Raw genomic sequence first — 23,405 nt, 5'->3', positions numbered from 1 at the left:
TTTTTCTAGAAATATTAAAAAGAGTTATTATTTAAAATCAAATACAGACTCAGTGTGATGAAATTACAAACCTGATGGAAGGAACCACAAAGCTGGATCTCTACATAAACTTCTAGTCCACTTGTCTTGGTCCAAAATGACTTAAACACTGTAAATGACATCACACCTGGATCAATAAGTGTTAAATAGTTATCAATAGCAAAATATGGAACTAAATATATGAGACTGTTATGCAACAGCAAAATGTCTTCGGTCAGAGGCTTGTTCAGATTTGTTGCAACACAGACTGCTACAGGAGATCCTTCCTGCAGAGTAATAAGCATCTACAGAAACTCGTTGAGGGAACTTTGATAATAATAGTACAATAACGTCTAGAGTCCCTTTGGATTTTATAAGGGATGTTAAATTGTGTCATTGACTTTCTGCCCAGCGATGTGAGAAACATTGTTTCACCTTCCAGCTTTCTTCTCATCACTCTCTGACACCTGTGTGCAAACCTTATAAAACCTTGCAAAAGGCATTTAAATGTCACTCCAGAGTCCCTCTGTCTACCAATTACTGTACAGCACTTATTTGAAGATGACAAACCGGAGCTATACATCGGATTCTCTGCAGCAACAAGAACAAGGTTTAAAGATTTATTTTAAAATCACCCTTTTATAAATGTCAACCTTATGAATTATTATTTTAATCACATCATACTTACTATCTATTTTCAAGATTGCAAGTATCCTGAAAATTACTTGATATTATAGGTTAATTGTGTGTTAACATTAGAATTGTACCTTTTTAAAAAGGTAAAATGCTGCTGTTGATCTGGTGACTTTTTAAAATATCACTGGCACTGCAAACTAACGCACGGTTTGTTCACTGACCCAAACAAAGCTCATACGTCCATGTGTTGTCTGCGCTGATGCAGCAGAGCTCTGCCTGCGTTTCCTCTTAGCGTTTCCTGTGTACATATACCAGAATAAATAAAACATGTCATGAGAAAGCCTGTTTCCTCTGGAAACCAAATGTGCATCTCTTTTTCTCCCATGAAAATTATTCGTCCTTCCTCCGACACCGGCTCAGAGTCAATGGGGTTTTCACAGAAAGCAAATAAATAAAAACAACAAAATCTCTATTGGTTGAGTTGGATGTTTGGTTCATTATGTGGATAACTGAGAGCAACAGACAGCTAACGTGGCTGACCAGGGTGGAAAAGACCTTGGACAGTATTCTGAGCTGAAATATTAATGAAGATAAAACTAAAAACACTTAACATGAAATGCAAACTTCCAAAGACAAACTGAGGAACAGATTTATTACCTGCTCTGTATTTATGACGTTTTTACACCAGTGGAAACCTACAGATGTAAATCTATTTTCCTCTCATCTGACGACTGAATTCTAGTCTGTTTTACAATCAGCTTTGCCCACATACTCATTTATAATTTAAATGTCAACAGAATATAAAATATGCTAAATATTACCACACTTCTGTAGCCTGCAGAAATGCACAGTGCAGTTTAGTTAAACACACATTGCCCTGGTGAGAAAGCATTCTGTTTCTATTGAAGTCCATGGAATATAGTCAAAGCTTGAACATTTACTGGGGTGAATTAATGAGAATATAATACTGAATGTACTGCAATACAGCCTACTTATCACATTAAAACAGTATTTTATAACTAAAGTGTTCTAAAGTTATACATTTTTGATCTTTTACTTCTTTATGTGTGCAACTTATAGGATTACTGAGTCACTTCCTGCAGAGCAAGCACAAAAATAGGAAAGCCTGATGCATGTGTTTTAGCTTTGGGTTCTTGGAGTATCTTGGCTTTTTTTCTTCTTTACCTTTTATACACGGAGGCTTATCTCTCAACTGCAGTGCTTTGGTTTTTTGTGCTCTCATTGTTGTGCAACTATTCAAACCCAATCTGCCTCTGTTCCCAACAACAAATCAGTGTTTGGCTCTTTTTGTCTGCAGGCCTAACCAACTGTCGCTTTCTTATTCACGCTCTCAACCTCCTTGCCATATTGTCCTCAGTTTCTCATTGTGTTTGTCACCGTCTGCCTCTTGTTATTTATGGAGACCCAAACTGTGGTGGAGCCGAGCGGGCCAGGATCGACGCTACGCCACACAGAGTCTCCCAGGAGCTTCTGGCCTCCTGCCTCACCACGGCGTCCTGTACGGAAATCCAACGTGTTCGACATTTTCAGGAGAGGATCAAAGCATACATTAGAGGTTTAAATAATATTGTAAATTAATGTTTTTGGGGAATTATCTGTAGCTTATTGTGGTCCTCTGACCTCCTGTCTCCATCTGAAACTTTTTAGGAAACAAACGAGTATTTCTAAATAATAAGAAATAACTTATTTCCAATAATTCAAACATTGTAACAGTATACAGATTCAATCCATACAGAGTAGTTTATTTCAAACATTCATTCATAGTTTAGATTATTCTGGCTCACAGCTAAGGGAATAATAAATAAAATAAATGTACTTTCTTAAATAAAACATATCAGAACAATAAAATTAATTTTAACACAGAATTAGGCCTGCAGCTGAAACCTTTAGCCATGTCCATGTTTCAACCCGAGTCATCTGATTCAGGTGTTGGACCAGCAACGAGTCCAAAAGCTGCAGGACCTCCAGAAGAACCCTGACTGAAATGTTTATGTTCATACTTTTATTTTAGCTTCCTCCCCTCATGTTCTCTTTCTTTTTCCAAAATAACTTTATTTCAAATGGGGAAAATTCAGGATGAAACATGGAAAGCAGAAGCTGCTCCAAAAACATGACTGTTAGGTTGATCGGCCTCTAAATTACATACAAGTGTGTGTGTGTGTGTGTGTGTGTGTGTGTGTGTGGTGGTTTGTCCTGACAGTCAGTGTGTTGTCTGCGATCGACTGGTGACCTGTCCAGGTGACCCCGCCTCTCACCTGATGGCTGCTGGAGACAGGAACCAGCTCAAGTGTTGGATAATGGATGGATATGAATTATGATTAAATAATTAATAACGCTAAAGAAAAAACCTATGTCAAATTAAAACAAGCCATGTGGAAATATGTTTGTGTTGAATTGCATCATTTCTTTACCCTAATTTTCACTTTGCATGTGAAAATATTTTGATTTTAAAGGAGTTTTTTTTCCACCACATCAGTGTTTTGTTTCATTCACACAAATAAAACACCACTGATGCATCTGCAACCAGAGCGTTAACAGAAAGCAACAAAATCCACCAAAAAGCTGTGAGAAAAAAAAGAAAGTTTCACGCACTCTGCATGTTTCAGTCACAAAAGAATCTCAGGCGGAACAACAAGAGCGCTGCTGATGAGCCGACGTGTTGGGCGGAGCTGAAGGTAGCGCCTGTTCTCCATGTCTGGTGAAAATCACAGGAACCCTCTCAAACTCCACGCTTTTCTGATGTTAAAACTAATTAACATGAAAATCAACTCACGGGTTTCATTTAGAAGATTAGAACATCGTGCAGCGTTCAGCAGCAGAAAAGGTCTGGGCTTAATGACTGAAGAGCTTTGGAAATAACAGAGTCCTTGTGTTTTCAGTGTCTCAAAGATAATCCAACATGGGATAAAAGGCTTGTGAATGAAAATCAAAGGCAACCAAAATAAAGTCTGGGACAAATCTCCTTACATTAAACATAAATCTCTCTTCCTGCAGGTTTAAAACGTCTAGAGGATGACTACTGTATCAGCTAATAGATCAGCTCTAGCAAAGCACTTTCATTCCATCAATTTAGAAACCACATGGCTTGTCTTTTCCATTTCCATGGCATGCATGGTCCTGGATGTGCTATGACCAGGTCACACAGTAATATTAAACCTCAGGCTGCTGGAGTTAATGCACTCTGTTGGGAGCTGTGCTCTAAGCAGAGAACTCCGCTCTTAAGTTTCCATTGTCAAAGGCTCAGGCACCAATAATCACTCACTCTCTCTGAACCATTAGGTTTTTGGCCGTAACGGCAGTCTGGTCTCACAGAAGACATTTATTGAGCTGCTGCTTTGTTGTACAGCTAATTAGGCAGACCTTGTTGTTTCTGTACTCCTAACATGTATTAGCTTGTTTATCCGACCGAGTGCACACCAGCCACCTTTTCACATGGTCACTACTTGCATGTATACCAGCGAAACAGGACACAAGAGACAAGATCCCCAAGGTGTGGATCAGCTGCTCCAACATTTCTGTGCCATACTGCAGTTTCACAACACAGCACAACTGCTGCAAAGACACAAACTCCTTCATACAGACATATGTGCATTTTAAAATAAATACATGTCTGTAGAGTTCAGTACAAACGTGTTAAAGGGTTTGTTTTAAATGAAAAACCCATTGACTAACCTGTTTCCTGCTCACCTGTGGGGGTGAACCACTGAAGGAAACAACCCAAAAACCTCTGAAGACACCGATCAAAACTCATGGCATGTAAATGATAATGGAGTGGCATCAGACTTTGTGATTGGACGATTTCTCTTTTGTCTTTGCTAAAAAGCCACGAGCCGTTTCTCCCACTGATGTTAGACTCTCAGGTTTGTTTTGAGAGTATATCAGGATATCATCCCAACTGTGGCTGAATAAACCTAAAACTTAAGCTTTGTTTTCAACCAGTTGTTCAGACAGATTGACTGATGCAAAAGGTCTTGTGAAGGTGAAGTTTGTTTCAAAGTGCTGCTTTCTGAGACACTTTCTGCTGCTAACCCTGATCATCTTCTATAAGTTATAACCAGCTGCATAAATGTTTCATTACTGTAGACCTCTACATAAACTTCATTAGTAACACAAATCAACATTCAGCAACACATTTTTAACGGAATTACCAGCACTTGCAATGTCATAAGTACATTTTTCCATGTAATAAAACTAAATAATGATAAATGTAATAGAAGCAAAACATTGACATGTGGACAAATCAGTCGTGGAGTAGAATACTTTGGATTGGTAACAATTTTCCTTAAAAACAGTTTCTTGTTCATGAAAACAAGAAATAAGGATTCTTAGACCCCCCCCCACAAAAAATCGGCTAAAATCTATTCTTGTTTTTATGAGCACAGGAGAGATATCCTTCAGACCAACACCTGAATGAAAACATGGTGCGCTGTAGCTTTAAAGGTCCTGTGATGTGTTTCCTAACAGGCTTACTGCACACTTTCTACATTGATTCAGATCTACAGGAAAAGCCCTCTTGAGTTTGATAAAGATTCTTAACAGTAACCCCTGATCTGCATCGTTTTGGATCTTTTTACCCAACAATCAGAATTTGTTTCAGCTTTAGAAATATCCTGATTTATGTGAGTCAAACACAAGGTTGCATACGTGCACTTCTGAGCAATACTGAGCCATGAACTTATGCAGATCCAACAAGAGCGGCCATGCCTGTGTAAACATCAGATTGTAATATATTAATAACTTATTCATGGCAGCGTTTGGATTGAGCAGTCGCTTTTTAAAGATAATGCATGGTGATCTCAGAAACCCATCGCAGTGTTTTGACCCTGGGTTGTAATCTAATCCATTCATAACCACATAGATTTACTCAACCAACAAACAGCTGTTCATTGTAACGCTGGTTTCTGCTAACCAACACGAGCTCCAGTTCAACAACTAGGCTGTTCACTTGCATTTTAATAGCAATCCCATTTAGGACCTAATCACTGAAGCCTAAATTCTGACAGCTGTGTTAAGGTAATAAATCATGAAATGAGCCGAGGCATAGAAATAATTTAAAAAATGCATGTAATTATAAGCATGGTTCAGTCAATCTGGCCTGGCATGGAAACTCAAGCCCACGCACTGATTTTTAATTGCTCACTTCAGAGGACAATCCATGTGAGCACCTGGGAAAGGCATGTACAGCACCACAAAGCTAGGTTTGAAAAGTTTAAAATATCATTTATTTATGAATAAATAAAATGGAGGGGTCAAACATAAAATCAGATCAAAAACAAAGATGTGAAGGATTAGGAATTCGTTCTCTTCATCATCCAAATCCATGATCATTAAAGTGTTCTGGTGTGTGAAAGCATCCGCTAACATATTATCCATTTATCTATCCATCTATGCAAATTAGTCCACACAGTAAATTAGGATATTACAAACAGAATGGGGAATAATGTAACAGCCATATTTGCATTGGAAATTGCCTCCATTTTTCTGTTATTTGAGATGTTTGTGAAAGTCTGCTCTGTCTAATCAGATCAAATCCAATCATTATCAAAGAACAATTATTGCTCTAAATTATGAATCTACTTTATTGGAATTTTTAAGATCTTTGTTACTGCTGGAAATTCCTTAAAATACAGAAATATGTCAATTAAAATAATTACTTTTGTGCTTTTAACTAAACTTGACAACTTACTGATGTTTTCCAAGGCCCAGTCCTTTCACACTAAGTCTTTTCCAATAACTCTGCAGAACAAGCTCTGTGCTCACAATGTCATTTTAGTATTGATAGAAAACACTATTTATTATTCTCCATTATGCTTACATGAGCTAATATGCTTGGTTTAGCTAACAAGCCTTCATTGCCCATTAGAAATAATATGTCCACTAGAATGAGCACTGTTTAAATATGTTTTGCTGTTCTGCAGTGAGCTGCTCCTTCTGCTCAGTTTGCTTGGTCACAATGCATTGCTTTCCTACGGCCATCTACCGCTGTCTGCGCCACTTTCAATACAAATTAGTAAACATAATAGCAATGATCTGCTTCCTGCTGGAGAAGGCTGTTCTTATGTCGATGCTTAAACATTTATTCTCATGCCAAGCTGCTTTACACACCCTCTGAAACATTTATACCACATTTAAACTGGTCCTGTTAGAAGGGACTTCCTGTATTATATCTCTCCCATCATAACAGCCTCAATGGGCACTCAGTAGCTTCTTAATGTGATGTTGCTTCTGCAGAAATGGATATTGGCTGCATTAGCTATTTAATTTCCTGTAAATAACCGCAAGAATGCAGTTGAAATGACCAATCACAGGGGGCCTGCACCATCTCCATTTAGATGTTGTCTTGATTATCAGAACATCGCATTATTGTCTTATTGTTTAATTCATAATCAACTGAGAAAATACTTTCTTTAATTAAATGTGGATAATCTTACAGCCAGCACAGAATATTGTCCTGATTATAATTATATCAGTTGGATTGATAGTTGTTTATCTGATTGTAATTGCACTACATTATATTCCAATTCAGCAGGGCAGACTGGTGCTAAGAGCTATCTTATTGAAAACTCATTACCCTGTCCTCACCCAAACTAGTTTCACTGTTTCACGGGTCAATTGGGTTCTGCAGGTTCTTTCCTTCAGCAACACTATTCCAGGGATGCTGATTTTATGTAAAAATCAGACTCAAAGGGAAACTACCAAGGACATGAAAACACCTTTTCCACAAACTGAACATGTGCCATTTTCATCACATTTGTTACTGTTCTCCAATCTAATTTCAGAAGGCTGGGAAAAAGGGGAAAAAACGCTTCAAAAGATTGCAGTGAGCAAAATGTCGCCACCTCCCAGGGTGGCAATGAGATCAAAGTTTCTTCTATAGAGGGTCAGACAGTCAGTCTAATACAACCCACAGAGGATCTTTGGAATAAGCCCTTGAAACCCAAGGGTATCCACTCAGAGCTCAGCTGTGGAGCATACATATTGGAACTGTCTGCAGGAGCATCCTGAGCTCTCTCTCTGCCATCCTGCTGCATTACGTGAGCTCCCTGTGTTGTTAGTTCCACAGCTGGTCCAACTCACAGCTAAACCAGAACATGCAGCTCCAAACATGTAAGCACAGGTTTTCAGGTCTCATTAAAAGGCTGAAACACTAAAACAGAAAACCTTCAGGAAGCCTAAAAACCTAAACTGAAGCTCTAAAAATGAATATCATGTCCTGAAATAAAAACTACCTTAAACAAGAACTGCAGATACTGTAATTACCTTTCAACTGAATGCTTTGCCAGTAGAAACAGCAGGTGATATTTGTTTGCTTTGCATTTCTAATTACTGCTGTTGACTGAAAAATCACCAAAACCATAAAACAAAGAAATATTAACACATCCACTCTGTCTACATATTAAACTCAATTCAAGAACAAAAGCACCTATGAACAAGAACATAGAATGACGTAGAGTTTGATGAAACCTGACCAGTGAACTGCGGTGTAAATGATAAAATATCTGACTTCTTTATCTGTCATGAAGTGCATCAAAAATTAAAACTACCATGTTTTAGTTTTTGTTTGGTTTTAATCACAAAACCAAACATCCATCCATCCATCCATTTTCTTACACCTTTCTTCCCTAAATGGGGTCGGGAGGGTTGCTGGTTCCTCTCCAGCTGCGTCCCGGGCGGGAGGCGGGTTTCACCCTGGACAGGTCGCCAGTCTGTTGCAGCAAAACCAAACAGCATGTTTTTATTTTAAGATTAGTAAAAATCAGGTCAAATGCTTTGATGCATAAAATATTCAAAACTGCTGCTTCTATTTAAAAACCTGCAACATCTTTTTTTATTTATCTGTCAATGTTTGTTACTTTTAACTGTTAAAAATGTACACAAATACTTTTACGTTTGTCCAAAGAAGGAAAAATGAATATTCCCAACGGGAAACTAAGAGCTCAAAGTAAAAATGGAAATTAATTTTGGTTAGTAAAAATCAGATTTCTACTATGAGGGAACAAACAACAAAATCTACAGTGGTAAACATGATGAGAAACTGATGATGTAAACATTTTATTCCAATACAGACTGTCGACAAAATGAAAACATTTAAAATGTCAGGATCAATGTCTGATCGAAGTCATTACAGATGCCGGCTGTATTAGGCCCAGATATGGTAGAATATGGAGTTGTTCTCCCTGCGGTGGTACACACCATCTACTGCATCTTGTTCCTGCACTGACACTGACCTACTTTACATCTAATGAAGTAAAGCCCCTTCCTCTTCAAAGTAGAACACACAAGGTTATCTGAGCTCAGCATCAATAAGGAATCAGAAGCTTTCAAAAATAATTTCACAATAACTTTGATGCTTTATATTCATAAATGTTTTGAAGACTGGCTGATAGATTCACGTTTTATTTATAATCAATCTGGAGTTTCCTTAAAGATGGTGAAGGAGTGTTGTGTTCAGGGAGTCTGTGGATCATACGACACATTTCTAGATCTCCGTGTTGAGAGGTTCGGTTCATTACTGAGACATTTACTCCCCCTCATGAGGCAGCAGTGACAGGAGTAAACACTTCCTCCAGACTCAAAGACTTTTCTAATTAAGTTTCCAGAATCATCCTCATCACCTGACAAATTTTCAATTGTCTGGACTGCTTGTCAATGTGTAATCATCACATTTTCAAATCTAGCTGTCTGTAATAAATATTCAGCAAATGCATACTGTTAGAAAACAAAATTATTAATTTGTTCCCTATTATCATGCTGCAGTATTGCAAACAACATCTGGATGTCAGATATCACTCAAAGTTAAGAATTAGTCTTCACTTCCATGAACCAGAAACTGTGTGAATTGTTTCATTTCTTTATGTCATTTGTTTCTGTGGGTATAGCACTGAATGTGTTAGAATATATAATGTTCACTTCTGAAAAAACACACATCTTAATTACTGTTAAATATATAGTAAGCATTTAATCTCAGGCTTCCATCTGGCCTCTGGTTCCAGAACTAAAACATTAAAACCCAAACAATGGTCGACTTAAAGAACCACGTTTTAACGGTGGATAAAGAAGAAGAGTGGTCACCTTTAACCTTTGCTCTGTCCCGCCGTGTAAACGTGTACAGTGGATCCCCGTGTTTACAGCAACTACAGTCACCCAGAAATATCTACAACACATGAATACATGACACGCCCTCTGAAAATGCTAAGAACTACATTATTTAATAGCTCAAACATCAAATATACCTTAATATGCACAGTGTTGAAGCTAACCACTGTAGAAGCTAACCACTGTAGAAGCTAACCACTGTAGAAGCTAACCTCTGTAGAAGCTAACCGCTGTAGAAGCTAACCGCTGTGGAAGCTAACCTCTGTGGAAGCTAACCTCTGTGGAAGCTAACCTCTGTGGAAGCTAACCTCTGTGGAAGCTAACCTCTGTAGAAGCTAACCACTGTAGAAGCTAACCACTGTAGAAGCTAACCTCTGTAGAAGCTAACCTCTGTAGAAGCTAACCTCTGTAGAAGCTAACCACTGTAGAAGCTAACCTCTGTAGAAGCTAACCTCTGTAGAAGCTAACCTCTGTAAAAGCTAACCTCTGTAGAAGCTAACCTCTGTAGAAGCTAACCACTGTAGAAGCTAACCACTGTAGAAGCTAACCACTGTAGAAGCTAACCACTGTAGAAGCTAACCACTGTAGAAGCTAACCTCTGTAGAAGCTAACCACTGTAGAAGCTAACCACTGTAGAAGCTAACCACTGTAGAAGCTAACCTCTGTAAAAGCTAACCTCTGTAGAAGCTAACCTCTGTAGAAGCTAACCACTGTAGAAGCTAACCTCTGTAGAAGCTAACCTCTGTAAAAGCTAACCACTGTAGAAGCTAACCTCTGTAGAAGCTAACCACTGTAGAAGCTAACCTCTGTAGAAGCTAACCTCTGTAGAAGCTAACCACTGTAGAAGCTAACCACTGTAGAAGCTAACCACTGTAGAAGCTAACCACTGTAGAAGCTAACCACTGTAGAAGCTAACCTCTGTAGAAGCTAACCACTGTAGAAGCTAACCACTGTAGAAGCTAACCACTGTAGAAGCTAACCTCTGCAGTCTGCCTTATCAACTGCCTTGCAAGGAGAGAATGGACGACTCTCAGCCAACAGCATTGCGTCTTGGCATTTCAGCTTCCCAAGCTGTGTTTTTTAGATGTTCTCTATGGAAAAATCACTAATTAGGCAAATTCTATGTGAATAATTTGGAGTTATGTTCCATAGAAAAACCTTAGTGAACGGCGACCAGGTTGATTCCCTGCATGTCCACCAGCAGCAGAGTGTTGGCTGTGGAAAATGACATGAAGCAGAACTCAGCTATCCTGTCTGGTCACACACACTGCCTCTATGTACACACTATTTACACACACTCCTGTGCATGCTCACAGAGGCACTATTACTAATGGTGGTAGAGAAACCTAACGTTGCACAGCAGTTAGTAACACTATCATCACAACATTCAGCAGCAGTATCACAGTAACAGGTTTCCTAAGTTCCTACTTGGCAAAATAGAAATTGCTCACTTTCCTTCCTCTCTTATCAAGCATCTATCATTCGGTGTTCTTTCCACAAGGATTAAAGTACTTTTCATTTCAGTTGAAAGTTCAAAAAGCACAATTACTATTTCTACTCCCTGCTTGTATCCTATTAACCCAGTAAGATGTGTAATGTTTAGCTTCTACAGGTAAAACCCAAGACCTAAGCCTACAGAGTACTTGTTGAAGATGGAGTCTCTGTGTAGAGCTACTGGGTAAGGATTTAACAATGATTCTGAAAACACACGACTGTTTGCTAATCAGCTACACAGCTTTAATCCCTCCAATATTGACAGGAATACAAATTAGACTGATAAAACCAAGATTTTCTCAGCTGGGATCTGCACATCAAAGACTTCTCCTTAAGCAGATCCAGTCATTACCAGTGCTTTGACATCTGAGTAACTGTGCAGGCATTGCTATACCCACGCTCGAGCATGACTTCTGCCCATCGTTTGATGCCTATGGAGTGCAGACCTTTGATCTAATTTTAGTGCTTTGCCCTTCACACAAATACCCATTACCTGTGACAGACTCAGAGAAGGTGCCTTACCCGTTGGATGCATCATCAATTATTAGTCTGTTGGAAATAGAGCAATAAATAAATGAAGAGATTAATTGAATGGGATTCCACATCAGAAATATTGGATTGTGAGCCCATCCATCCGGTTTAGGAATATGTCAGGAAAATGTTCTTCTGTGATTAAAAAGACAGCTGCAGCCGTTCTGGTGATTTCCTCTGAATGTAGGACAGTAATATGACAGAACCAGTTCACACCCTTCAAGGAAACTCCTTCACAACTACAATGCTGCTGGAAGGCTCTGGAATTATTTTGAAAGTTTTATGAAAAGGATTTTATGCTTTCAGAACATTTTTTCAAACAAAAACATTTGATATAAATTCATAAAAATCTGTGTTGTTCTTTCAGCTAGTTAAATTTCTTATCTGTGAGAAAAGTAATGTGTGCAACAGATTGCAGTTGAAGCTTCTCTGCTCATTTTCACCTGAAGTTGCATAAAATATCAAATCCCAGTCGAAGCCGTGATATTACAGTTCCAAGGGACTTTTTGGATGCAATATTTGGCAAGATGCAGTGTGAAAAGCCTCAGGCATCTGTAAATCTGCTCTATTTTTGCAACTGGGTGGTCTCCAACTTATCAGAAACTCTGAATATTACAGATTATCTGAGATGCTAAAGTTTATGGACATTGTTGGGGACAACAAGAAAAATGTGCTGTAATTTTCCAGCCCAGAGAAAAATAAAATTAAAGCACCTAATTATTTTAATGGACATGAGCCTTTATTCAATGTGGTTACATTCAGAGGAAAGTCATTAATGTCAAGGTCAAGAATGTAGCGGTTTTAATTGATGTCATGGTGATGTCATGGTGATGTCATGGTGAGCTGCACTCACTTCAACTTCACCAATCAATCAATCAATCAATCAAATTTTATTAGTATAGCACATTTCAGCATCAAGGCATTTCAAAGTGCTTTACATCAAATCAAACACAGAAACACAATGCAACATAGAATCAACATTAAAAACACATCAAGTCAGATTCCGTCAATAAATTTATAATTGATTACGTTTCAAATACAATCCTAATCAAGTGGGTTTTTAGTTGAGATTTAAAGGAAGTCAGTGTTTCAGCTGTTTTACAGTTTTCTGGAAGTTTGTTCCAGATTTTTGGTGCATAGATGCTAAATGCCGCTTCTCCTCGTTTGGTTCTGGTTCTGGGGATGCAGAGCAGAACCAGAACCAGAACCTGAGAGTTCTGGAAGGTTGATACAACAGCAGCAGATCTTTAATGTATTGTGATGCTAAACCATTCAGTGATTTATAAACAACTGCATTGATCTGGTCAACGTTCTCTTAAAAGGGAACTTTATACCTGAAGGCACAACAGGTGGTGCATTCACCTGCATTCAGTCATATTTAAATAAATGAATTTATTGGTGCTTTCATGCATTTAAAACAGGCCAATTATCAGAGTTTAACATTTACCACATCACATCTATGCTGATGGTAGCCAGTCGTTGTCCTATTATTATATGTATTTTTTTTATTATTTCATGTCTTATTTAATGGAAACATCAGCAGAATATGGAAATGTTTTTGCAGATATCTTTAATGGAAGTGCAGCTTCAGGCTCAAACTGAATGTTTTTCTGACTGTGGAGGCTTTTAAAAACCAACTGAAAACTCTTGATTTCTCAAACTTTTGTGTCATAATTTAACTGCTTCTTATGCTTGATTTTATACTTTGTATTGCTTATTGGTGCTTTATAATGAACTTATTACTTAATACTATAATTGCAATAAGTCACAAATCGTCCTAAAGTTGTGCTTTTCTCCAGTAATAACGGTGGATGAGACGATATTATTGTGTTCCTTGGTCTAATTTTGTCTAACAAACCTCTGTTGCTTCACAGACCAGTTGCAGAAGCTCAGGTTAAATTACACCCAGGAGGAATCTGTTTACTAATGAGGTGACTTCTGTTGTTGTCGCTACGCTGCAGAATGAGAAACGGTTTCTGGTAAATAAATAATTTGCCAAACTTCTGCATTGTGAACTGATCCAGTTCACTTCAAATTCTTCTTTGCAGTGGAATATTTTACAATGTTGCATTAAACTCCAAAGGACTGGAATGCAGCAGAAGATAATAAATGTTCCTCATTTTTTCTTCTCTCTCTGTGTTCAACAGTTCACATTACCCTCCATCTGCTTGTCTCATCAAAGATTTTCTCCCCCTCACCAACTTTAAATATTCACTTCGTGCTCTTTCAACAATAGCTTACAAACACTTGGAAATAATTGAGTCTCAGTGGGCTGACAAAAAAGGAAGAAGTGATGGTGCACAGTGGAAGTGATCAAATATGGCCTTGAGCCAACCGTCTTTGTAGATGGTCTTTGTATTGCCATTGATCTGGGGGTGGATACACCCGAGGAATACATTATTTATGCACACTTTTCTTCCTCCCGACTGCAGGGAGTCACAAACAGTAATGGGATAAGATGGGTGTCACGCTGGACAAGGGGAAACCGAGGCTGCTGAGTACACGACCAGCCCTGAGGACCAAAGGCAGTGGCCACAAAATAGTGATAGAGGGCTTTCATCTCCCAACAGAAGGGAAATTGGTGAGATAATGTACTCCTTACTACTCTTCATGAGGTTCTGAGCTAACACATCTATGAGAACACAAAGTTCTTGTACCAACTTCTCAAACTTTGATGACTTAATCACATGTCCCTGCAGTAAACTGCTAAAACCATCAAATTTTCTCTCCCGCAGGGCAGACAAGTAACTGTGTTATTATCAGCTGTACAATCTGCTTAGTTTGCCTCATGCGGAACATTCTTGTGTTGGTGCTTTAAATATGTACGCCTTTAATGGGAAACAGTAGAAAAGATAACTTTGGCAACTCTGCTTCTGCATTTGTCGTCTCAGGGGTCATTACGTTGCCAATTAACTGTGTTTTTCTCTTTACATAAACACGTTGAGCCGACTTCCTGATGCGGCCATATACTGGGACTCCACTGTGCTCTGCTGAGTGCTTTTAGAAAAAGCATCCTGCCATATTCAGCATCTGAATTATTCAAATATCTGTCAGTCCTAAGTTTTATTCATTCATGTTCCTGTTTGTTACATTTCTCTGTTTCTGTAAAGTCTGTAAAATATGCATTATATGAAAATATGAACACTGCATTATACTGTGATTAATTTCAAATACTTGTGTAACAGAAAATACCAACAACCTCCATTACTGCAGTCATTTGTCCTAAGAAAAGTTTTTTCTTTTCTAAAGGTATCTGTGAAAGGTTGCTGGACTGATTGGTGCAGCTGCATCTAAAAATATATCAAATGTAGGAACGTTTTTGATTCCCATAATAACATACAAACAAGTAAAACTTATAAAATGAATTATTTCTTTGGGTGAGTTTTTTCTTTTACTTGAGATGATTATGGTTTTTGGCTCATGAAAACCCCAAATAGGAGAAAGGTTTTATATTTTCTGGATGTTTACACAGTGGGAAAACACAACCCAGATTCAGTTTTCCTGCACACAGGCAACCTACATCCAAATCTTTCACAGCAGTCTCAACAGCCCAATTCCAATATGTTTAATGCAAAACAGTCTGATTTGTCCCACCTCCATAAGATAAGGTTTATTTGTCATTGTCATCAACAGATTACAACGAGATTGAGACGATATATGGAACGATATCAGATCTGGCCGCAGTCTGAACAGCCATACTACATTTCATCTGGCTTTTACGTTGCTGATGTGAAACAATGTCAGAATTCTGCACCAATACAAGCCAAAGTCAACAAATCCAGAAGTAAACAATGGATGAAAACTAGAATTATGAAAACAATTATGAAGGCAGCCTGTGTCAGTGAAGCGCATCACATCCCAACCACTCCTTGTTCGACTCCACATCCAGACAGACACAAGCTGCAGTCTGAAGGCCGCTGCTGTTAGCTGAGCTTTCTTCTGACCAGTTTCCATCATCTTAAACTTTTGTGACCATAATGTTGGCACCAATTGCTAAATAAACTTTAAAGTGGATATATCATGCTTTTAAATCTTTCATTTTAACATGTAAAGCATTCACTTGTGGTTTATATGAAGTAGAACAGCAGTTCTTTGGTCTGGTTTCCTGGTTATTGTAGCTCCACTGATCCATCTGTTCTAGTTTTAGAGCAACTTGTTTTGCTGAGGTCTTCTTAAATGTGAACAGACATTTCCCACATCGCCCCCTCCAGGTGACCCAGCGTTTCGAGACATTTTTCTAGTTTGATAACAGCGATTCGATTGTCTACTTGCAGAAAAACCTTTTATTCCCAAGTTTATTAAAGATGTCAACAAGACTTGTCCATTAACCTTACATGTTGGAACCAGAGTCTGAGCCAGAGCACATGCATGTGAGATACCCAATACAATATTAATGCTACCACAATATGAATGAAGTAAACAAAGCCTCAATATAATTAAGGAGTTAGCAGGAGCTTCGAGAACATCACTGAATGCATTTGTGTCACGCTTCCACGAAACTGAAGTTGGTTTCCGATTGCAGCTTCGGAAACGGCTAAAGGGCGATTCCATTAAAATCTTTGCTACCTTCAGCATCTTTATTCTTGTCTAGTTTAAAAAATACTACAACACCTAGACTCTTCAAACCTGGACCAGATCATTGTTACATAATAGCAGAATATTTTAATCCAAATTTGTGATTTGCAAAACCTTTATTTGAATTATGAAACCTCAGTAAAGGACGATTTCCATCCTCTTTTTGAGCTGGACCACATAAGAACTGAACTCCTCTGAAATTCCCATTATTTTGCTGTTATATCCAGTTTTAGCTTTTTGTTTTCTCTCATAAAATTTACTGAAGGTAGTTGAAAAATTATATGGAACTGCCCTTTATTGAAGTTTGGCAAGTCAAGGTTTGAAGAGTCTAGGGTCTTGTAGTTTTATAAAACTAGTTTAGCTTAAAAATAGCAAAAATTAGGTGGACTCGCCCTTTAGCCATTTCACCTAATAGGGAGCTGCAATCAGAAACCAACTTCAGCCTCGTTGCGTTCCCCAAGACAAAAGAATAGCTAAAAGAAAAACCTGCAGATAAATTATATTCAAAACCTGCAGTAGTTGTATTATCAAGGAGGAAGCTAGCACACAGCGCTAACAGAAGCGGAAGGCTCGATGCCATTATTATCAACACAACATTCATGTCTGAAATTAGCTTCGTTGTCATTTTAGCGTTATTAGCAGCTCACCGATTTGCTCTCTCCCTCCTTTCCACAGAGAAAAGAAAGTGACGCCTCAATCGGACGAAGTCTTTCGGAAAAACCCTCTTGGTACTGGAGCAGTGGTCCAAAAATGGACTTTCCCCGCTGATCTGGGAACCTTCCTGAGAAAAAATTAAGTTTAACCAGAAACTAAGAAGAGGCTCTGATACCGCGGGGTGATGTAAGGAATCCTGAGTATTAACATGTTTACTTGCAACTTCTGCATAACTGAACTTGGACTACAACATCGCTAAAAGGAAAGAAAGAAAAATGGCGAATACATAAAACTGATTAGCCGGAAATTAGGAATCTGTTTAGCAAATACGGTGACGTCATAGACAGGAAAAAATTTATGTCGAATAGAGAAAAAATTAACAAACTGAAAAATATAACCCAAAACAATATACAGATATACGCAGCAGCGGGAGAGAATAAATCTACTTTTCCATTCCTAGATCTTTACAGTCCATTCAAGGACTAAAAAAGTGGAATTTGCTTGTGTAACCTCGATAATCGTGATCGGGTACTAGCTCAGTTCAAATCAGTTCTGCGCTGTGTGAATAAGGGCCAGGAGACAGGATGAGATGAAACGATGTTTATCTGTACGGAACAGAACATGGACTGATCAGGAATCAGGGTCATCGCAGCAGATAAAGCACCTCGCGCCCATTTCTGATGAACTGGCTAACAGCCGTATCTAATGCATTAATATTAGACAGAAATACAAAGAAATAAAACAATATGTACCTGTACGGAGCAGAACATGGACTGATCAGGAATCAGGCTCATCACAGCGGGTACAGCAACTTACGAGGAATAGCATTTCATGTTAGCATCAAGCCAGTGACGTGCGGTGAGGTTCATAGCTGGTGAGGCACTGACGTCATCAGAATCAGATTAGCAAATAGATGCATAGATTGACAGCAGTTTATAGGTTATGTAGGAGCTATTTACCAATTTTCAGTTAAATCTTAGAATTTAGATTATATAGTTTATTTGTATTCTTATTTGTTTATTTTCTAGTTGATTTATAATTAGAATTTTTTGTTTAATTTGTTATTTATAATAGGTTCTTTGGTTAACGGTTCGCTTAATTGGTTAGTTAATTTCAGTTTGGGATGTGGGTGTGTCATGGTATAAATGGGTAGGTCTTAGGTAGCTCAGTGTGCACGTGGGTGGTCATAAGGTTTTTTACCAGCCAGCCAGCCAGCCAGTCAGCCAGTCAGTCAGTCAATCAATCAGTCAGTCAGTCAATCAGTCATTTGAATCTATAACTTGTTTGCCTGAATTGGAATAAAAAGAATAGAACTGCATTTTGACTTTTGATTCTTTTTGAACTGCGTAAACCAGAACCCACCGTGCATCAGGTGACTATTGGCGTTTAATTCACTTTTGCTTTGATCACTTTTGAGTCTTCAGTTTTTATTTTTTTTATTTTTATTTTGGACAAATAGTCACTACATTCAAGTAAAAAACCCGACCTTGGAGTTTAAATCTACCCTCTCAAATCTGCTGATACGCGGAAGGCCGCTTAAAGTTTGGAGGAACCGTCTCCTTTGGGCTTCGGACGCTAACAACGGGAGGAAGCTGCCGCGCCCATCAGCCATGAAGGTGCCTCACCTACAAGCCATAAACGCTCACGTCTTTCTTCAACACGGCGGTATGTACGATGATTGCTAATGCTGTGAAAGAAATGGCCAAACGAGAAGAGTTTGATGATAGCATCAACGTTACTGCACAAATTTACTAAAAATGAAGATGAATGAAGGACTGAGTTGATGCGCTGTATATTTACTCCAGCCAGTGGGTTTAAACGAAAAAGGAAGTAAAGACAGCAAAAACAAAGCTACAAGCAGTTTAAAGTGTTCGCCAAAATGTCTGACGTACCTAAAGCAGAGTTGACCAAGAGTGACTTGGAGGTTTCTTCCAGAAGAAGTGTCAAATTGACTGAGAAAGGCTTAATGTTTTACATAAAAATGTGTCAAGATAAAAGAAACGTTAAACTGAAGCAAGACGAATAATGGACGATTTGAATATTTTGATGGAGTCAAATGATAAAGTTGACTCAGTAAATTCTCTTCTTGCTACATTTATTCAATGTTGTCATGGTGCAGAGGTGTCTCATAAAAGCCTGACAAGTTTGCCACTCCCCTCTGATGAACTCTTGAAACAAAACGAACATTTTCAAAATAAAATGAAAACTTACTACGAGTTTACAGAGCTTGTCAGGGGCTGGTTATGTGAACTGGGTAAGCCCTTTGTGCAATCAAGTGCAGACGATTATGATAAAGTCATAAATGATGTTGATGACGTAATAAATCCCGAAGACAGCGCTTCCAATGTGAAATCTAAAACAGACTCTCGGATGTCCCGTGTCTCCTCCACTTCATCGGCTCGCATTAAGGCAGAAGCCGAGAGAGCGGCGCTGCTGGAGCGCGCTGCAGGACTCAAAAGGAAACATCACCTAGAAGCGCTGGAGGAAAAGCTAAAACAAGAAAAGGAGCAACTTGAACTTGAGACAAAGTTAGCGGCTGCTAATGCGAAACTCCGTGTGTTGGAAATAAATTCACAGCGTGGCTCAAAATGTTCTGATGGCATGAATTCTTATGTTGAAAAGTATAATTTCAATTCGGCGCTAAAACTTAATCCATGTGCCGATGCATTTGTTTCAGAGGAAAATAGGGACTATGTTAAAATGTCCTCTGCTATTTATGAGCAACCAGTTGTTCGGCTAAAACAAAAGCCAGCAATTCAAAGCGTTGATAAGCCACTGGTCAATGCTCAATTATCTGATCATCAAAGTCCGAACACAAACATCCAACGGCAACCAGAACAACAAATGGATCAGCAAACCAGTATTCTTAACATCATGCAGAGACAAAATGACATCACTGCCATGCTGGTTCAGCAAAACCAAACCTCTGTCTTGCCACCAAGAAACATCCCCGTTTTTGATGGCGATCCTCTTCAATATAGATCATTTATAAGATCGTTTGAAAACGGGGTGGAGGCAAAAACGTCCAACTTGAGTGACTGTTTGCACTTTTTAGAACAATACACTAGGGGGCAGCCTAGAGACCTTGTGCATAGTTGCCAGCATTTACCATCAAAATTAGGCTACCTTAAAGCTAAAAGTCTTCTCTCTGAACATTTTGGAAACGAATATAAAATTGCATGTGCCTATATGGACAAAATTAACAACTGGCCAGCTATTAAAAGTGAGGACATTAATTCACTGCAAGCATTTTCTCTGTTTCTTAAGGGATGCTCAAATTTGACAGAACACATCACTCATATGAAAGAACTGGACTTACCGTCAAATATGAGGAGTATAATCTTAAAGCTTCCCTATAAAATGAGAGAGCTGGAGAAATGTAGCCTGTGACTTGCAGGAACACAGGGGTCAGAGGGCATTATTCACAGATCTGGTTGTTTTTATTGAAAAACAAGTTAAAGTTGCATCTGATCCACTGTTTGGTAACATCATGGACCTCCAACAGCCCAACTCTAAAAACCCCAATAACAGCTTTATCAAACAGAAGAAAAGGGGGAGCAGCTTTGCTACAAATGTTATTGCAGTAAATAATGAATATCCATCTAAAGATAAGAACAAGTCTTCAAAAGGCCACAGCTGTTTGTATTGTCTCTTAAGTAATCATACGGTTGACAAATGCTTTAAGTTTAAAGACAAGCCACATAAAGATAAAGTAAGCTTTATTAAAGAGAAAGGAATGTGTTTTGGCTGCTTAAAGGTGGGTCACGTAAGCAGAGAATGCAGAGGTCGCTTGGTTTGTTCTGTTTGTCACCAGCATCATCCCAGTGTCTTGCACATTGACAAGGAGAGTACAGGAGTTTTCTCCAGATATCCACAGAATCCTCTGAGTACTACCACCACAATGACTCAGACCTGTGGTCATGTCAGGGTCTGTGATGAAGATAACTCAAACCTTTCTATCGTTGCAGTTCAAGTCAGGAGTCCAAAAACCAACACCACTGTGCAGACATATGCGTTTTTGGACCCGGGCAGCACAGGAACATTCTGCACTGAAAGTTTGGCCCAAAGGCTGCAACTGAAAGGTAAAAAAACAAGTATCCAGCTGCAAACAATGGGACATAAGGACATTGTGAGTACAAACATCATATCTGGACTCCAAGTAGCAGCACTTGATAAAAATGATTTCATTGACCTTCCAGATGTCATGACACAGAAACTAATGCCTGTTTCAAAGCAAAATGTTCCACAACAGGAGGACATCGACAAGTGGCCATACCTGCAAAGCATCAAGCTCCACAACATAGACACTGATGTAGATCTGCTCATTGGCGCAGACGCACCTAAAGTAATGGAGCCATGGGAGCTGATCAACAGTCAGGAGGAAGGCCCATATGCAGTTTGGACACGAGTTGGATGGGTCATCAATGGCCCACTCCGGAGTGAAAGAAAAAAAACAGGCTGCTATTCCTTCACTGTAAACAGGATTTCTGTTGAACATCTGGAAACAATGTTGATTGAACAATACAATCATGATTTCAATGAAAAAACATCCCAAGAGCAGATTGAAATGTCCAGAGATGACATCAAGTTTATGAATATCATGAACAATTCAGCACAATTAAAAAATGGACACTATTGTATTGATTTGCCTTTTAAATCTGAAAGTTCCATCTTGCCCATTAACCGTTGTATTGCAGAACAACGTCTTCAGAGCTTGAAAAGAAAGTTTAATAAGAGCAGCACCTTCAAGAAAGATTACATTGCATTTATGAATGACATGCTATGTAATGGATATGCTGAAATTGTACATGCTGATCAGTTAATGAGAAATGAGGGAAAGGTGTGGTACATACCCCACCATGGTGTTTATCACCCCCGAAAAGGCAAACTGAGAGTTGTTTTTGACTGTGCTGCAACATTCAAGGGAACCTCACTGAACTGCCAGCTGCTACAAGGACCTGATCTGACCAACTCGGTTGTGGGAGTTCTTCTGCGTTTCAGGCAAGAGCCAATAGCAGTTATGGCAGATATTCAAGCTATGTTCCACCAGGTTCATGTTCCAGAGAAACACAGAGACTGTCTTCGCTTCCTCTGGTGGCCCAATGGTGACACGTCACAAGTTCCACAGGAATATCGGATGACAGTACATCTGTTTGGAGCAGTGTCCTCGCCGAGCTGTGCAAATTATGCATTAAGAAGAACGGCAGAAGACAATGCCCAGCAGTTCCCAGCTGAAGTGGTCAGTACAATAAAACATAATTTTTATGTGGATGATTGCTTAAAATCCTTGCCTACAGAAGAGGAAGCAATAAAGTTTGCTCAAGATTTGACAGCTCTCTGTAATAAAGGAGGATTCAAGCTCTCCAAGTGGCTCAGTAATAGTCCTGCAGTTCTGCAAACAGTTTCAGACAACATCAAAGCAAAGAAAATGTTGGAAATGGATCTGGAGCTTCCAATGGAACGAGCACTTGGATTGCAGTGGTGCATTCAAAGCGACTCCTTTAAATTCAAAGCTTCACTTCAAGAGCGGTCCCACACAAGAAGAGGAATACTGTCAGTAGTGAGTTCATTGTATGATCCCTTGGGGTTCCTTGCTCCCTTCATCATTACTGCCAAACTGCTTTTACAAGAGCTCATACCCTTGACACTGATTCTTGTATTAATGCAATCAGAAGATTCATCTGCAGGCGTGGTCCAGTCTCTTCCATCAGATCTGATAATGGCACAAATTTTGTAGGAGCCAATAGAGAGCTAAAAGAAAGTCTGGCTGCCTTAAACCAGAGTAAAATCCAAAGAGCTCTGGTCCAGGATGGCACAAATTGGCACTTCAATATACCTGCAGCTTCACATCAAGGTGGCATCTGGGAACGATTGATTCGTTCAGTTAGGGGTGTACTCACCTCAGTTCTAAAACAGCAGGTTGTGGATGATGAAACACTACAAACTGTTTTTTGCGAGGCTGAAGCTATTTTGAATGACAGACCCATCACTTTGGTCTCTGATGATCCAAATGATTTAGAAGCACTCACACCAAATCACATCTTAACGTTAAAAGGTAAACCTGTTCTGCCACCTGGACTGTTTCAAAAACAAGACCTGTACCTCAGGCGCAGATGGAAGCAAGTACAGTATATGGCTGAACTCTTTTGGAAAAGATGGATCTCTGAGTATCTGCCCTTACTGCAGGAAAGACAAAAGTGGATGAGACTGAGAAGAAACATCTCTCCTGGAGACATTGTCCTGATTGCAGATGCTACAGCACCCAGAGGATGTTGGCAGATGGGGAGAGTCCTGGCAGTCAAAGCTGATGCAGGAGGCCTGGTTCGCTCAGTGCAACTTCAGACCAAAACCAGTGTGTTGGAGAGGCCAGTGACGAAACT

The 23,405-nt window shown here is 39.1% G+C and overlaps 2 protein-coding genes across 12 annotated transcripts in view; one reads left to right on the top strand and one right to left on the bottom strand.

Moving 5' to 3' along the window:
• The window catches only part of lingo2 (leucine rich repeat and Ig domain containing 2), a 193,314-nt gene that overhangs the window by 157,975 nt on the left and 11,934 nt on the right, over window positions 1–23,405 (bottom strand). For 4 of the 11 annotated variants that reach the window (XM_044126819.1, XM_044126812.1, XM_044126814.1 and 1 more), the window contains exons 1-2: window positions 17,778–17,884; window positions 17,019–17,152 (exon numbers count right to left, since the gene is read on the bottom strand). The exons of 3 other annotated variants lie outside the window; for them this stretch is intronic. The gene's annotated coding sequence lies outside the window, so the exon portion shown is untranslated. Of the gene's footprint in view, window positions 1–17,018; window positions 17,437–17,777; window positions 18,443–23,405 lie in introns of those variants that run through there. 4 more of the 11 variants (XR_006371640.1, XR_006371641.1, XR_006371639.1 and 1 more) reach the window with 2 other exon arrangements.
• Window positions 18,484–22,762, top strand: LOC122837472. Its single transcript, XM_044127826.1, has 2 exons — window positions 18,484–18,690; window positions 20,994–22,762. Exons 1-2 carry the CDS (start codon window positions 18,636–18,638, stop codon window positions 22,760–22,762), a joined length of 1,824 nt encoding a protein of 607 aa, XP_043983761.1. The 5' UTR covers window positions 18,484–18,635.

This window comes from Gambusia affinis, linkage group LG09 (genome assembly GCF_019740435.1).
Source record: "Gambusia affinis linkage group LG09, SWU_Gaff_1.0, whole genome shotgun sequence".
NCBI lineage: Eukaryota > Metazoa > Chordata > Actinopteri > Cyprinodontiformes > Poeciliidae > Gambusia > Gambusia affinis.
The sequence above is the reverse complement of the archived record's forward strand: the minus strand, read 5'-3'. Positions and strand labels throughout refer to the sequence as shown.